Source organism: Plasmodium sp. gorilla clade G2 (genome assembly GCF_900097015.1).
Source record: "Plasmodium sp. gorilla clade G2 genome assembly, chromosome: 5".
In the NCBI taxonomy this organism is placed as follows: Eukaryota; Apicomplexa; class Aconoidasida; order Haemosporida; family Plasmodiidae; genus Plasmodium; species Plasmodium adleri (nom. inval.).
The window spans coordinates 1,047,501-1,065,000 of NC_041697.1; the positions used below are offsets into that span (position 1 = coordinate 1,047,501).

The window sequence follows — 17,500 nt, forward strand, 5'->3', positions numbered from 1 at the left end:
AAAAAAATGATGAAATTGATGAGACAGAAGAAATACGAAAAAGAGAAGAAAAACTTCTGGCTCAAGTATCTAAAGCATTAAATGCTCCTTTACAATCAGTTAAAGAAAGAGCTAAAGGTATAGTATATAAAAAAAATGTAGAATCTATATGGAGATTACCTAAAAAATATAAAATATTAAAAAAGGATTATGTTGAAAAAATTAGAAGGATTTTTTATATTGATGTTAATGGTGATAATATCCCTGCCCCAATAAAAAATTTCAAAGATATGAAATTTCCAAAGGCTATATTAAAAGGTTTAAAAAAAAAAAATATTAAGAAGCCAACACAAATTCAAATGCAAGGATTACCATCTATATTATTAGGAAGAGATATTATAGGTATAGCATTTACTGGTAGTGGTAAAACTATAGTATTTGTTTTACCTATGATAATGAAATGTTTAGAAGCAGAAATGAGATGTAAATTAGAAGAAGGAGAAGGACCGATAGGTTTGATTATTTGTCCATCTAGGGAGCTAGCTACACAAACCCATAATATTATAAAATATTTTTGTGAATTTTTATATAAAGATAATTTTCCAGTATTAAAATCTTTATGTATGATTGGTGGTGTAAGTGCATATGAACAAGGAAGAGAGATTCAGAAAGGCATGCATATGATAGTAGCTACACCTGGTAGATTAAATGATATGTTAAATAAAAAACGAATGACATTAGAACAGTGTAGATATTTATGTTTTGATGAAGCTGATCGATTGATTGATTTAGGTTTTGAAGAGGAAGTACGCAATACATTAGATCATTTTTCTAGCCAAAGACAGACTTTATTATTTAGTGCAACTATGCCTAAAAAAATACAAGAATTTGCAAAATCAACATTAGTGAACCCAATTATTATAAATGTTGGTAGAGCAGGTGCAGCAAATTTAGATGTCATACAAGAAGTAGAATATGTAAAGGAAGAATTTAAATTATCATATCTTTTGGATGTCTTACAAAAAACAGGTCCTCCTGTCTTAATTTTTTGTGAAAATAAAAAAGATGTAGATGATGTACATGAATATTTATTATTAAAAGGGGTCAATGCAGTTGCTATTCATGGAAACCTAGGACAAACAGAAAGACAAGAAGCAATAAATTTATTTCGAGAAGGGAAAAAAGATATACTTGTAGGTACAGATGTAGCTTCTAAAGGTTTAGATTTTCCATCTATTGAACATGTAATAAATTATGATATGCCAAAAGATATTGAAAATTATGTACATCGAATAGGAAGAACAGGACGTTGTGGAAAAACAGGTATAGCAACTACTTTTATAAATAAAAATCAAGAAGAAGCAATATTATTAGATTTAAAAGCTTTACTTATTGAAGCCAAACAAAAAATACCACCATTCTTAGAAATGTTAGATAGTAAAGGATTGAACTTAAAAGAAATCGGAGGCGTCAAAGGATGTTCGTATTGTGGTGGTCTAGGACATAGAATCACTCAATGTTCAAAATTAGAATCACAAAGAAATAAACAAACATTAGTAACAAATAAGGACATATTATCTAATAATAAGTATAATAGTATGAATGCATATACAGGGGACTGGTAATAATATATAATATATAAAATGACATATGTAATAAGAAAAAAAAAAAATATATATATATAAAATATATTATATATATATATTATATATATATTTTTTATTCACTTGCAATTTTTTATTTTTACTTTTTTTTTTTTGTGTCTTCTTTTTATAATTAAAACTTAAAAAAAAAAAAAAATTCTTAATAAATCCAAAAGGACTTAATTTTTTCATATATGTTTATAGCATTATCAAAAAAAAAAAAAAAAAAAAAAAAAAAAATATACATATATATATACATATATATATATTTTTTTTTAATGTAATATGTGCAAAATTATCATATATGTTTAATATAAAAGCATGTGTAAGTCACATATAATATTATTTATTTTATATATATTTTTATTAATTTTATCATATGTTCATTTTTTTTTCTATTATTTCACAAAGAGGTTCCAAAGGATGTTCATCCATTTTTTCCATATATTCATATGAATCAATACGATCAATTGTATTTCTTACAACATCTAATGATAATAAACTACTTTTAATACCTGGTAATCTTCTTGATAATGATACTATTTCTCTATCAAGGATATTTTTATATACTTCTTGAGATCCATATATTAATCCAGTTCTTTTTAAATAATTCTTTTCTTCATTTAATAAAATGGTATCATGAAATGATTCTATGTTCTTTTCTTTACCTTCTAAATTTATATCTCTTATACTCACAACATCTTTAACTTTAAAGTCAAAATTTAATTTTTCTAAATAATTATTGGCCATATTGAAAAAAAGCGAATCTTATCAACTTATTTAAAAAATATAAATATAAAAATAAAAATAAATATATATAAATATATGTATAAATATATATATTTAATCAATTAATAAAAATAAAAATAATAATAATAATAAATTTTTTAAATAATATTAGGATAATATAATAATAATAAAATAATATTATCTGTACAAAAAAAAATATGTATTATATATGTATTTATAAAATGAAAATTTTTAAAATATATTCCAATTAAATATATATATATATTATATAAATCATTCTTATTTTCTTTATATTTTAATATATTTTTTTTTTTTTACACGGCAATATAATATATAATATATTATTAGATATATTTATATTTTTTTTTTATATTTAAAAAAATATATTATTATATGTGCTTAAATTAAATATATTATGTTACATATATTATATATTTACAGGTTGTATACATTAACGAAAAAAAAAAAAAAAAAAAAATAAAGTTAAATATGATATGATATATAATAAAAATATTTATATATGTAAATATTTTCTATTATATATATATAAAATTATATACATTTTTATATTCCTTTTTTAAATAATATATTATATATATATTATATATATATATTTAAAAAATATTCATTCAAATTATTTAAAATAACATCTTTTCAGTTTGAAAAGATTAACAAAATATGAATAATAATAAAAGTTAATTTATTATAAGAAAAAAATTTTTATATGATAATGAATAGTTATTATAAAATATGTTTAATAATAATACAGCAAAAAAAAAAAAAAAAAAAAAAAAATATGCATATTTATAAATATATATAAATATATTATATATTATTGTTTATAATATGAGATATACTAAAAACCTTTTTTTTTTTTTTTTTTTTTTTACATTTATTTTTATGAATAAAAAATGTATGCATTGAATAATCAAGATTAAAATATAAAAAATCACATAATCTTTAAAATTAAATATGCTTACACATATACATAAAAAAAAAAAAAAAATAATAAAATAAAATAAAATGAAACAAAATTAATTTAAATTAAATAACAATTTTTTTTTTTTTTTTTTTTTTTTTTTTTGGATAAATTAATTCTGGTCTTATTATGTCTGAGTTACACTTAAAGAAAATGCCTTAACAAATAAAAGCTTATAAAGTGGTATCTACAAAATTAAAAATATATATATATATATATATATAATTATAAATATATATTAAATATGTTTTATAAATACTTTCATTTTATATATTTCGAGAAAAATAAAAGAATAAATATATTCATAAAAATCTTACCACCGATGAGGAATCTGTTCGAATGCATAGTTTCACGTTCTTTTTCTCAGGTTGTATTGTAACTTCACTTAAAATTACTAGATTATTTGTAGTTATACAAGCAAAATAATATAATTCCTAAAATAAAAATTATAAAATTTTAATTGTAAATAAATAAATAAATATATATATATATATATATATATATATATATATGTATGTATGTATTTTTTTTTTTTTTTTTTTTTTTTTTTTTTTTTTGGTACCATATTATTAACATTTCGACGAGCTATTAAAGAAATATTGAAAATTTTCATTCTTTTTATTAACATGTCTGATGTTATGACCATAGGACTTACAGCCATTAATATACTCTAAAATAAAAATAAAAATAAAAATAAAAACAATATATATATTTAATATTTAATATTTATGTTACAATTTTAATGTTGTTACCTCTTTTGATTCTTCTATAATTTGCCATTTCTTTTTAAATATTTCTTTTTCCATATGAAAATTTTCGACAAAAACTACAAAAATGTCATAAGGTACATTGAAATAAAATATATCTACGTTTGTTCTTATGGCAACCTAATAAGTAAAAATAAAACAAATAAATATAAATATATAAATATAAATAAATATATATATGTATGTATTTTTTTTTTTTTTTTCTTTATATTTCTTTACTTGTAAAAATAAGGGTGTTGCTGGTGGGGTATTCGAATTTAAGGTATTTGGAATTAAATATATGAGCATTTCTAAAAGGAACAAAAATAAAAATAAAAATAAAAAGAATGATATGTTAACATATAAATATATATATATATATATATGTATATATTAATAAGGGCAATTAGAAAATATTCATTTTTATATTTATAGCTATATGAAAAAATATATTTTTTTTTTTTTTTTTTTCTTTTAAATATATTATATATACCTTTTGTTTCTCCAAAGGCAACATTTTGTACATCCAAATTGTTAGGTGAAGACAATCCAAATCTATTAAAATAAAAAAATAAAAATATATATATATATATATATATATAACAAATTAAAATAATAAAGACAAATATATATACACATATACATATATATATTTTTTATTACGAATTTTTATTTATTTGAACTCCTGATACTACGATTTCGTTCTGAGTTTGATTTGTTACTGATATTTTTAGTTGAATTTTCCCTATAAAAAAAAAATAAAAAAAAAAAATATATATTTCATGTCGTTATATATTACATATATATATATATATATATATATTTATTTATTTATTTATTTATTTATATTTATTCATTTATGTATTTTTTTTTTTTATTACTTTCGATACGATTGATTGAAGAAAAAATGGAGAGACCTGTCTGCCCCTTCAAACCAGCATCCTCTGGTGATAAGACCTGAATCATTTTGACAGGTGGTATAGTTTTTTTAGGTTTAGCTTCATCATCATTTAATCCTATTAAGTCCATAGATTTTTTACTATCATCTGCATCATCCTTATCATAATTGAAATCATCAGATGAGTTATTATATGAATCAGTTGATGATCTTGAATGATTAGATTTTTTATTATCACTAGAATAACTATCATATTTTTGTTTTTCCATTTGTTTTTTAATTTTAAGAACATGATTGTTATTATTATCATCATCATCATCATAATCGTCATCATGTGCCATATGATCATTATTATTATCTGAATTAAAAGATGAGGAATTTTTTTTTGATATAAATGTTTCTGGTAATTTATGATAAACAGATGATAACATAGATATATTTTTGATTAATTTATTTAATACTTTAGTATCTGTAATTTTATTTTCTTCTTGTATAGGTGGTTTATCAGCTAGTACAACTTTTTTAGCTACCTCAATATTTTTAGATAATAATCTCCAATATATATATGCTCTATCTCTTAAATCTGGGTTATCACTTTCTTCTGTAGATAATTTCAAAACTTTGGTTATAATATCTTTAGTATTTTTTGAACATTTTAAAAATAATTTGACACTTGCTGTAAGTATTTGTAATTGAACATTATATGGTTCATCACTAAAATTTTCTAAAAATGAATCTATTAATTCATCAGCATTATCAATACGTTCAACATATTCACCTATAATCCATATTAAAGATGCTTTAGCATTTGATTCATCCAATGATTCGAGATTTTCACATAAGATAGTAATAATACTTTCATATTTATTTGGATATTTTCTAAAAATATCTTTAATTACAACAATACATTCTTGTATGACATAATTAATTTTTGTATCAATTAAATCTAATAATATATTAATACATTTCTCACTAGATTGTGGTAACTTGATAGCACAGCTTCCTATTGCTCTTACACTTTTTTTAACAAATTCGACATCTACTTCTGTTGAATATTCTTTTAATTCATATAATACTAAATCTACATTTTTATCTGATACAAGTCTGATAATAATATCTAGCTTTTCCATTTTTACATATGCAGGTTCATTATATTTACAGAAGAACATATTAATTTTATCAGATAACATATTTGGTAATTTCTGTGTGATTAGATTAATATTTCTTAATGCTATATATTGGATTTCTGGTTCAGCTGATAAGAGTGTAACTAAGGATGGGCTTAATTTTTTATGTACATTTTTAATAAATTCTTTATCATTAATTTTATCTAATAGACATAAAATAACTTTAATAGATGATAATACAACAGCTGAATTTGCATGTGATAATCTTGGTAATATTCTTTCTAAAACACGTTCAGCATCTTTACTAGTTTTTGGTTCATATAAAACTAATGCATCTAAAATAAATACTTGACCCCATTCTACACATTCATTTATAGCATTTAAAAGTTTATTTACATTATTTTCATCTTTATTTATAACATCTTTTAATATACTTTTATTTGAATTTTCACATATATCTGTTAATGATATAACAGCATTAGCAACAACCATAGCATTATTATCATCTAATATATCTAATAGTGTATCTATAAATCCTTCTTCTTCTACTAATTTAGGTGATATATCATATAATTTTGCAATACATATAACAGCAGTTTTTCTTACATATGGATCTTCATCTTTTAGACATCTTCTCAAAGGTTCAATTAAATATTCTGTTATTTGTTCTAGACGTATACAACCCATTGTTCTTATAGCAAGAGCTCTTATAAGTGGATTCGGATCTGAGGAATCTTTTCTAAATGTATTAACAGCCAAAATAGCTAATTCTGGTTGAACCTTAGCATAATTTATAACATATAAATAAACAAGTTTTTTTAATTCTATATTAGATGTCTGCATACAATTCACAACGTCAGAAAATAATGTCGACACATCTTTACCTACAGTCATAGCAGCAATGATCTTTTTAATTGCTTCTTTTTTCTTCTCCTTATGAGAAGAATGTAATTCTTCTTTCAGCTCATGGATTTCTCCTTTTTTAGTCGTTTGAAAATAGCGTAAATCAGACATATTCAAAAAAATTTTTATTTATAACTTTAATAATATGGAACCATAAATGTGATAATATGTCAAATATATAAGCGCTATGTTAATACATATGTATAAAAAAAAGTTACAACTAAAATTAAATGAAACAAAAAATAAAAAAAATAAAAAAATAAAAAAAATAAAGAAAATAAAAAAATTATGATAATTGGCACAGATATAATAATAAATATAAATAAAAATAAAAATATAAATATAATTTTTTAATTTATTAATAAATAAAATATTTCATATAAATAATATATATATATATATGTATTATTTTACTTTTTCATTATCATTTCTTTTATTTGATATGAAAAAATATATATATATATATAATTTTTATAAATAATTTCCTTTTCTTTCCTTTCTCCTTTTATTTTTTTGTTCTTTTTTCTTCCTTTTTTTTTTTTTTTCTTTTGGCATATAAATGAAAAAAAAAAAAAAAAAAAAATATTAATATATATATGTATATATTATATCATATGAATATATTTTTATATTTACTAAAAAAATATGATAAATGTAGAAAAATATAAATATAAAACTAAAAATAAATCTTTTAAGAAATTATAATAGCATTTTTGTTTTTATTACGAATGAATTGTATTTATACATATAAAAATATATATATATATATATATATATTATATTTTTTTTAATAAAAAAGAATTGAATGTATAAATATTTAACGCATATAAGATTATAAAGTATATATAAATAATATATATTATAATATATATATATTTATTATATATATATATTTATATTATGAAAAAGAAAAATGACCAATATTATTATAAAAATAAATACTTTACATATTTAAGTGATATTTCAATTTTTTTAAAAAAATATAAATATATTTATATATTTTATTATTTAATTGTATATATATATATATATATATATATATATAATAAAGTTTTTATTCCTCTTGAATTTATAATAACCTTTTTGCAGTATGAGATAATTATATAAAAATAAAATTTCTTTCTTTTTTTTTTTTTTTTTTTTATATTATTTTATAATATTATAAATTGAAAAATGTAATATTATATATATTAATATATATATATATTAATATTGTTCGTGCAAAATTTATATTTTTTATCTTGATATATATGTCATACTACTTTATTTTATATATATATATTATATATATAATATGATTGTTCATTTTGTCATAACATATGACACATATTTATTTTGTTTGTATATTTACAAACATTTTCATTATTATAATAATTTGTATCATGAAAAAAAAAAATAAAATAAAATAATATGACATCCATATTGAGGCTACAAATTTAGAAAATAGGTTATTTTTAAAAAGTTTAATATTAAAATTTTTAATTGTTTTTTCTTGTCCCTATAAGGGGAACACACATAAATGAATATATAAAAAATAAATATAATATATAATATATATATAATATAATATATATTTAATATTTCATATCAGATATGCATAAATGTATGATTCCTTATAGTTTTTTGGTTGGATCATATATATATAAAAATATTCATATAAAAAATTAAATAAATATGCATATACATAAATCTATTTATACATATAATATATATATATAACAACAATATTTCGATTTATTTATTTATTTATTTATTTATTTATTTTTTATGTGTCTGGTGAGACAACTTTGTTATTCATTTGGTATATATGATTAACGTTTTTATTTCTTTTATGATTCTTTAAATTTTTATCATTTTTATTTTTGAATCTGACATTTTTTTGAATTTGCTGTTGATCATCATTTGAAGATCTGTTTAGAACTTGAACAATAAAATTTGATCTCATAATAAGATTTTGTGTTTTATCAATTACTTGTTGATATAGATTAGGTGGTGGTGTAGATATTTCGATACAGTTTTTTTCACTATTAATTTTCGCATCTAGTTTTGCATTTCTTATTAGATTGACAATCCATTTTTCTGCTTGTTCTCTTGTTAAATTCACTTTACTAGATATCATATCAATATTAATAGATTTATGAATTCTACAGTAAGTTTCAAATATAATAAATCTACATTGTTCTTCAATATAAGGTTTTAATTTATATAAGAAAACATCACGTTCGCATAAGTTTCCAATAGTTGCTATACATGTTTGAGCCATATTAAAATCATAATCTGTAAATATGGATATTAATAATGATGTAAATGAATCATTATATTTTGATTTAATAAAATTTAATGTATTTAATATTAATTCAAAATGATCTTTTCTATTTCTATAGAATATAGCATATACACAATAATATCTAATTATATGTGGACATATTAAATTTAATATAGATAAATTTTTTTCATCTATAAACCAATCTTGTAACATGGAAAAAGAATTATTTTTAGGATAAGTATTTTTTACATATATTACATACATAAAGAAATGAAATATTATTATTAATGACCAATGTATTAACCAACTTCTTTGTAATATTATTTCATTTTTTGATACTTTCTCTTTATTTAATAATTGACTTAGTTTAATAATACTTTCAATACATACATTAATTTCATTTATAATATCTTCTTTAACAATTATTTTCCCATCTTCATTTTTAGAGAATAAATATTCATCATTATTTATATTCATAAAAAAACTATTTATTATATTACTAATAATACCCCAATAACATGTTTTCATTTTTGATGATTCAGATATATTTATAATAATTTCAGAGATATTTAATATATATAATAATAAATATTGTTTACTTTTTATATAATCTTTCTTTTGATAATAATATCTACTCAATTTTAATATCTTATCATCTATATTATCACTAAATTTATATTTCTTATTCTTATCTATTAAATATATATTACACCATTCTCTTAAACCTACAATACTTTTCTTTTCTAAATTACTTCCTATTTTATTCATCTGATCTATTTTATATTCATTCATACCTTCTTGAAATTCATCAATCTCTAATTCTAAACTTTCTAAATAATTATCTATTACACCTCGATTCCCATTTGTATATTCATTCTCAATAATGCAAATCTCTTTATCGCACCCTTCGTTTATTAAATCCAAATTCTTTTCTAACTCATTCAAATCACCCACCTAAAAAAAAACCACAAAAATTAAAATAAAAATATATATATATAAATATATATATATATAAATATATATTTATATATATTATATATATATATATATATATATATATATATATATTTTATATTCCATTTTAATCTTATTTTTTTACCTTATTCTCCTTTAACCATGTTAAAATTATTTGAACCATGTGAGGATCTAAGTAGGAACATATTTTACCAGTCAAATCAAAATTATTATTCTCTTCCATTTTATAAATATATATATATATATATATTTTTTTTTTTCTTTTATTTAATAATTAAATTATAAATATATGTATATATTTTATTACTATATAGTAATATGATATTTATATCTTATTTTTTCTCTTTTAATATTTTAAATATATATATATATATATAGATATTTTTACAAATGAAAAAAAAAAAAAAAAAAAAATAATTTATATATATATACAATATATATTTTATATGTATATTTTTTTTCTTTTTATTTTTTTATTATAATTTTCTTTTTTTCGATTCCTTATTCTAAACATAAATATATTTTTATTTATACATAAAACAATGATTTCATATATTTCTACCTTTTTTTAATGATTAAAGGAAAAAAAAAAAAATAATAAAATAAGATAATATAATAATATAATAATAATAATTAAATATATTTTACATACATATATTATATATATATATATATTATATGTATTAATAATGTATATATTATCTTATATATATATATTATTTTAGGTATGATTTTTATTTTTCTATAATATTAATCCAATAAAAGTATATATGAATATAATATTTATAGTGTATATATAAAAAAGGTTTATTATATATATAATATAAATATATTTTATTATATATATATGAAATATAACAAAATAAAGTGTATATATTTTTTTTTTATATAATATTTCATGGAATTATAAATAAATAAATATACATATTATATATTAAATATATATTTTATACATATTATACATATATACTTATTTTATTAAGCATATTGAATATATTATGTAAGGAAAATATTTACATATATTTTTTTATATATAAAAGAATATTTTTTCAATACATTAAGCTATTTTTAAAAAAATAAACATTTATATATATATTATATATATATATATATTAAAAATTTTTAATTTTAGGCTATTAAATTTGTATAGGCCTTTACCTATTAATATCATATTTTATTAAATCAGTATTTATTAAAGGGAAATTTTTCCAAAAAAAAAAAAAAATTAAAAATTTATTAAAAATTAAAAAAATTAAGTATCCATAATATTTTCTCATACATTTAATGAAAAAAAAAAAATATTATATATAAATATATATATATATATATATATGTATTGTATTCATTTTTTTTTAAAATAATATGAATTTATTATAAAAATGAATATTATAATAATAAATGGTAATATTATATATATATATATATTTTTTTTATATGTGTTTCTTTTTATTTGGTGTGTTCCCATTTTAATTAATTTTTGATTTACATTAAAATTTTTTGTTTTTTTTCTTTTTCTTTTTTTTTCTACAATTCATTAAAAATAGTGTTTATTTTATGAAAAGGTATATTTTTATTTTTGTTTGAATTATAAGACTTGATTATATAATTATTTACCATATTCTGTACAAATGAAATATTAGTATTTTTAAAAATAGTCTTGGGATATTTTTTAAAAAGATTTTTATATGAATAAGCTGATTTAAAAGCTAATAATATAATCCATAATTCATTTATACATATATTCCTATGAAAAGGTTTTATAATTATCATTTTATATTTTTCAAATGTAAAATATTTATGTATATCTTTACAAATTATTAATATAATCCCATCGTTTTTATTTGATATTCTGAATTCTACTTCATATAAATTAAAAATCATTTCTTTCCTTTCCAAGGTATTACATCTAATATTATCACCATTATAATTATTATAATTATTATTATCATTATTATTATCATTATTAGATGTACTTATTTTATTTTTTTTATCCGGACTATCATAAAATATAAATCTTATTTCATCAAAATTTATTGTCATATTTGTAATATATATTTTATTATCATCTTCACCAGTTTGACTTATAGAACTAGTAGTATATGTCATATTATCATCCTCCTCTTCTACATCTTCTTTCTCCTTTCCTTTCATGTTAGACCACCAAAATAAGGAACGTAAATTATTTAAGGGGTCATGTAGATTCATTATTGTACTAAAAAAATGAGCACATAAATATGTAAGCACCTTAAAAGCAAGATCGATGGAAATTAAAACGGGTCCTTTACAAGTAAGAGAATATTTTTCTATATATTCTGGATTACATTTAAAACGAACTGGTTTATTTATATATGTGTGAGGGTCAAATACTGTATTTGCATCTTTTTCTTTAGATGGATTATTTTTATATATACGTCTATAAGCTTTACAAAAAATATATTTTCCCAATGACTCAAAAGGTATTTGAATATTTTTACCTACACTAAATGGTATGATTTCATGTATTGTATTTTCATTGATATCTACACTTAAAAACCATTCCACTTTATATACTTTATAAATTGAATGATGAGGAGAAATATCTTTAAATTGAATTATGTTATTTATATACATATCACCTAATATACTAATAGGATATATATTTTCATCATATATTTTATTACACTCAGAATAATTTGTATTGTCTATTATATTTACTTCATGTAAATATATACCATTATATAATTTACCATTTTCTTCTTCATCTTCTTCTTCCTTTTTTTCTTGTTCTATATATTCTAGTGATGATGTATCTGATTTTGCTTCTTCTTCTTCCTCTTTTTTATTATCTAAAGATTCTAATATTTCGGATAATTTAAATGTGTCACCTTCTTCTTTTTTTAAAATATGAATTTCTTCATTTAGTGCTATTGGTTCAATATTATCTCTAACAATGCAATGTTTCATATAGTTATCCTTCTTATATAAATTCCAAATATCCTCTTCAAAGGAATGGATTATAACATCATTGCTATTATCATCAGGTTCATTCATTGGATTAATATTTTCTTATATTAAAGTTTATTATATTTAAACATATTTACAAAATATATAAATAAATATAAATATATATATATATATATATATATATATATATATATATCAATATTATATATGTTTATTGAATTTTTATTATTTTGTTTAAAACACAAAATATTTATATATCAAATTATTAAGAAAGCATAAATTGAAATATATATTTTTAATTTATTATCACAGGGAGGAATGAATTAAAGAATATATTAATATGAGCACATTTTTAATTCCAAAAATAATTAAAATGGAAACAATATATATTTTAAAAAAATACAACTTATAGAACTTATGATTCATTCATTTTTACAAACGGTAAAAATTGAAACGGTTTCAAGATAGAACACTATTTGTAGTATATATGTATATATAAATATTTATATGAACATGTTCATAAATATATGATATAAAAACATGTACATGTTCATAAATATATGACAAAAAACATGTACATGTTCATAAATATATGACATAAAACATGTACCATTCACAAACATATGGTGCATAAAATAAAACATATATATATATATTTCATTTAACCATCAACATAGAATATTAAGAAGCTAATTATACAAAGCGTATGATATAATTTATAAAATTTACATTAGAAATAGGAATAAATGAAGATAATAATATATATATATATTTTTTTTTTTACATTGAAATAATAGACATATAAGACATTGAAGAAAAACAACAGAAAAAAAAATTTTATAGAATCAATATTATTGTTTTCTTTCTATTGTGGTACAAAATTATATTCTTTTGAATTTAATAATAAATGAACGACGAAAATTAAATATATATATATATATATTTATTTGTATACATAATATTTTTATAATATTAATTTACATTAAATATATATAAAATGTGCTACAATACATAAATTATAAATAAATATGGTGTCTTATATTTTTTATTTTTATTCTTTTGAAAAGATTTAAAAACATCATTAAAACCAAAAATATAAAGAAATATATATATATAATATATATATAATATAAATATATAAAAGCATAAACATATAAAAATTAAAAATGGGAAATGAAAATATGTTAATTTTTTAAAAGTTATAAATTAAGAAAAAGAAAAAAATATATATTATTCTTAATTTTATAAAATGCTTATGGAAAAAAGAAAAAATAAAATTCTTCAAATGAATATTTATTAATAAGTAACATTATAATAAATATAAAGGATATTTAAAATTTCCATTAAGGAATATCACTTTTTTTTTTTTTTATAATTATTTTTATAAATGCTGACGTGTGCATTAATTTTATAAATGTACTATTGATTTTTTTTTTTTTTTTTTTTTTTTTTTTTTTTTTTAAACATGTTGTCTACATCCAGCAAATAAAATAGCATGGGAAAAAAAAAAAAAAAAAGGAAAAAATCAAAAAAGAGAAATTTGTTTTATTTCTTAAAAATATTAAATGAAAAAGTACAAACAGTCCTATATTAAATATAGAAAAGGATGAACAATATATATATATATATGTTATATATGAATATAAAATTTTTTCTTATTTTTTTATGCATAACAATATTATATGAAAATTGTAATTTTTAATTATAATATATATGTATATATTATATATTATGATGAAAGCTATATCTATCTATATATATATATATATTTATTTATTTATTTATTTATTTATATAATTGTCTACTTAAATTAACAAAAGAGAAAATTGTTATTATTATACTATCACGTTTTTGAATTTTTTTTTTGTATACTTGGAATTATATATATATATATATATTATAATAAATTGTTCAGTATAACAAAATTTTTTTGGAAAATTATAATAAAAAGACAGTTTTTTTTACTTTCTTTTTTTTTTATATAAATATTCATAAACCTTTATTTTCTTGAATTAACCTATATATATATATTTATCTTATATATGCCAAATGATCTATAATTAAATTCATTGTTTTTATATCTTTTTTTTTTTTTTTTTTTTTTTTTTTTTTTGGTATGTCTTTATTTATAATTATATAGCATTCATAATTAAAAGTGGAAATATTGAAAAAAAAATATATAATTATATAATTGCATTTGTTAAATAAATAAATAAAATTTAATATACATATATATTAAGTGTTATGTTATATTATAAATTATGAATTTACATAATTTCCTTATATGCATAAAAAATATATGTATAAAAAGCAATGTTATATATATATATATATATATATATATATATATATATATATATTTATATTATAGTCATATTTATATCTTCGATATAACCGTATGTTTATTCATGTATTATTTTTCATTGGACAAGAAGTTTTTGTTTTTTTCATAAAAAATATGCTAAAATAATATAATAAAATTGAAGAAAAAAAAAAAAAAAAAAAAAAATTAAATGCATATATATATACAGATATACATATATATGTAAATAATTTCCCAACATTATAGCAAATAAATGTTTAAAAAAGAAATTTCATTTTATAATTTTTCATTTATTAAAACATATATATATATATATATATATATATATATGTATAGCTTTCAAACAAGAAAAAAAAAAAAAAAAAAATAGACATTTCGTTTGTTTTTGTTTACATTTAATAATTTTGAACAACAATCATTTTCTTTTATGATAACAATTAATTTTTTATTCAATTTGATATATTATATATTTATATATTTATTTATTATATATTTTTATTTTTGTTTTTTTTTATATACAGTGAGTTTGATATAATATCATATATATATATATAATGAAAATAATTTATATATCGAATTAGCATGCCACCTTAAGATAGACATATGTACAGGCATACATACAATTTAAATATATATGTTCACATAATTTATTTGTTGTTTAATTGTTTTCCCTACTCATTCGATTAGTTGTTCATATATTTGAAATTTTGTATATATATATATATATATATATATATATATACATACATTTATATAGATATATTTATATATATACATTTATATACATATATATTGTTTCATTTTTTGGCTCCCTTTTTTTGTATTACTAACTGATGATTATAAAACCACATAAAGTATTAGAACACATTTTTGGTTATTCCACATATATATTTTTTTAATATATTCAATAGAATATATATATATATATATATATATATATATTAGACATATTATTACACATAACTAAAATTATATACACCATATAGTATAATTCAAAAATATAGAAATATAAAAATAAATAATTTTAAATATAATAAAAGACGAATTATGCGCGAATAAATTGTAGTGTGAAAAGGAAAAAAAAAAAAAAAATAAATAAAAAAATAAAAAAATTAAATTTTTAATTTTTTGTCTTAATTTAATTTTTAATATCCTTATTTCATGTTTAAAAATATACTAGGTAAAATGACAAAGAAAAAAAATGTTGAAGAAGAAAAAAAAAGCGTGACAGATGAGGATAGTAATGTTATAAGCGTATCTGAAGGAAAAGATTCCAACGATGATAAAAAGAAAAAAAAGAAGGTTTCCTATTAAAATGAAAATATATATATATGTATATATAGTGCCTTTTTTTTTTTTTTTTTTTTTTTGATGTGAATGTGCTTTTATGAGTGTTGAGAAATTATATAAAATTTATAATATATATATATATATATATTTTTTTTTTTTCCTTTTAGAAAAATAAGCAGAAGAAAAATAGAAAAGATGAGAACATAAGATATTCGTCGGACAAAAGTATTATAAATGTAACAAAAAATATGAAAGAGAATTTAAAAGAAGATGATGATTCTACATTAGACACATCAAATAATGTTATTCTCGAAAGAACAAATAATGATTCTAAAGTTGAACGATCATTTACAATACAGAATAATAAGAATAAATTTGTTCGTCTTTTGCCTGTTTTCTTTATTTTTATTGTATTACTAGGAATTTATTTAATATATATAATGGTAAAAAAATAAAAATTTGATATAGTCCAAAAAAATATCATATATAAATAAATAAATATATATATATATATATATATATATATTTTTTTTTTCTTATAGTATCACTGTTTACCTTTAATTTATAAGGATTACAAAAAGGTGTACTTGAAATATGACTTGAAGAGGTAATTTTAAAAAGAAAATACATATGATTAATTAAAAATAATAAATAATAAATAGGATAAACATGTTATAT

General features: G+C 17.8%; 6 protein-coding genes across 6 annotated transcripts in view; 2 read left to right on the forward strand and 4 right to left on the reverse strand.

The window, feature by feature from the left end:
* Window positions 1–1,604, forward strand: part of PADL01_0526900 (RNA helicase 1) — a gene marked incomplete at both ends in the record, with an annotated part of 1,959 nt that extends 355 nt beyond the window's left edge. The window contains one exon of the mRNA XM_028685642.1: window positions 1–1,604. This exon is cut by the window's left edge and continues 355 nt beyond it. Coding sequence (XP_028537121.1) covers window positions 1–1,604 — 1,604 coding nt within the window.
* Window positions 1,605–1,997: 393 nt separating this feature from the next.
* Window positions 1,998–2,372, reverse strand: PADL01_0527000 (conserved Plasmodium protein, unknown function; the record flags this gene model as incomplete). The annotated part of the gene is made up of 1 exon (XM_028685643.1): window positions 1,998–2,372. One exon carries the CDS (start codon window positions 2,370–2,372, stop codon window positions 1,998–2,000), a length of 375 nt encoding a protein of 124 aa, XP_028537122.1.
* Window positions 2,373–3,478: 1,106 nt separating this feature from the next.
* Window positions 3,479–7,136, reverse strand: PADL01_0527100 (AP-1 complex subunit beta, putative; the record flags this gene model as incomplete). Its single annotated transcript, XM_028685644.1, has 8 exons — window positions 3,479–3,538; window positions 3,669–3,785; window positions 3,914–4,021; window positions 4,104–4,238; window positions 4,338–4,408; window positions 4,591–4,652; window positions 4,761–4,842; window positions 4,979–7,136. The coding sequence occupies 8 exons, from the start codon at window positions 7,134–7,136 to the stop codon at window positions 3,479–3,481; spliced, it is 2,793 nt and encodes a 930-aa protein (XP_028537123.1).
* Window positions 7,137–8,790: 1,654 nt separating this feature from the next.
* Window positions 8,791–10,489, reverse strand: PADL01_0527200 (eukaryotic translation initiation factor 3, subunit 6, putative; the record flags this gene model as incomplete). Its single annotated transcript, XM_028685645.1, has 2 exons — window positions 8,791–10,245; window positions 10,391–10,489. 2 exons carry the CDS (start codon window positions 10,487–10,489, stop codon window positions 8,791–8,793), a joined length of 1,554 nt encoding a protein of 517 aa, XP_028537124.1.
* A 1,301-nt stretch (window positions 10,490–11,790) lies between these two features.
* On the reverse strand, window positions 11,791–13,296 carry PADL01_0527300 (conserved Plasmodium protein, unknown function; the record flags this gene model as incomplete). Its single annotated transcript, XM_028680672.1, has 1 exon — window positions 11,791–13,296. The coding sequence occupies one exon, from the start codon at window positions 13,294–13,296 to the stop codon at window positions 11,791–11,793; it is 1,506 nt and encodes a 501-aa protein (XP_028537125.1).
* A 3,397-nt stretch (window positions 13,297–16,693) lies between these two features.
* PADL01_0527400 (palmitoyltransferase, putative) overlaps window positions 16,694–17,500 on the forward strand; it is a gene marked incomplete at both ends in the record, with an annotated part of 2,210 nt that continues 1,403 nt past the window's right edge. The window contains 3 exons of the mRNA XM_028680673.1: window positions 16,694–16,834; window positions 16,990–17,232; window positions 17,365–17,429. Of these exons, the coding sequence (XP_028537126.1) occupies window positions 16,694–16,834; window positions 16,990–17,232; window positions 17,365–17,429 (449 nt within the window). The remainder of the gene's footprint in view (window positions 16,835–16,989; window positions 17,233–17,364; window positions 17,430–17,500) is intronic.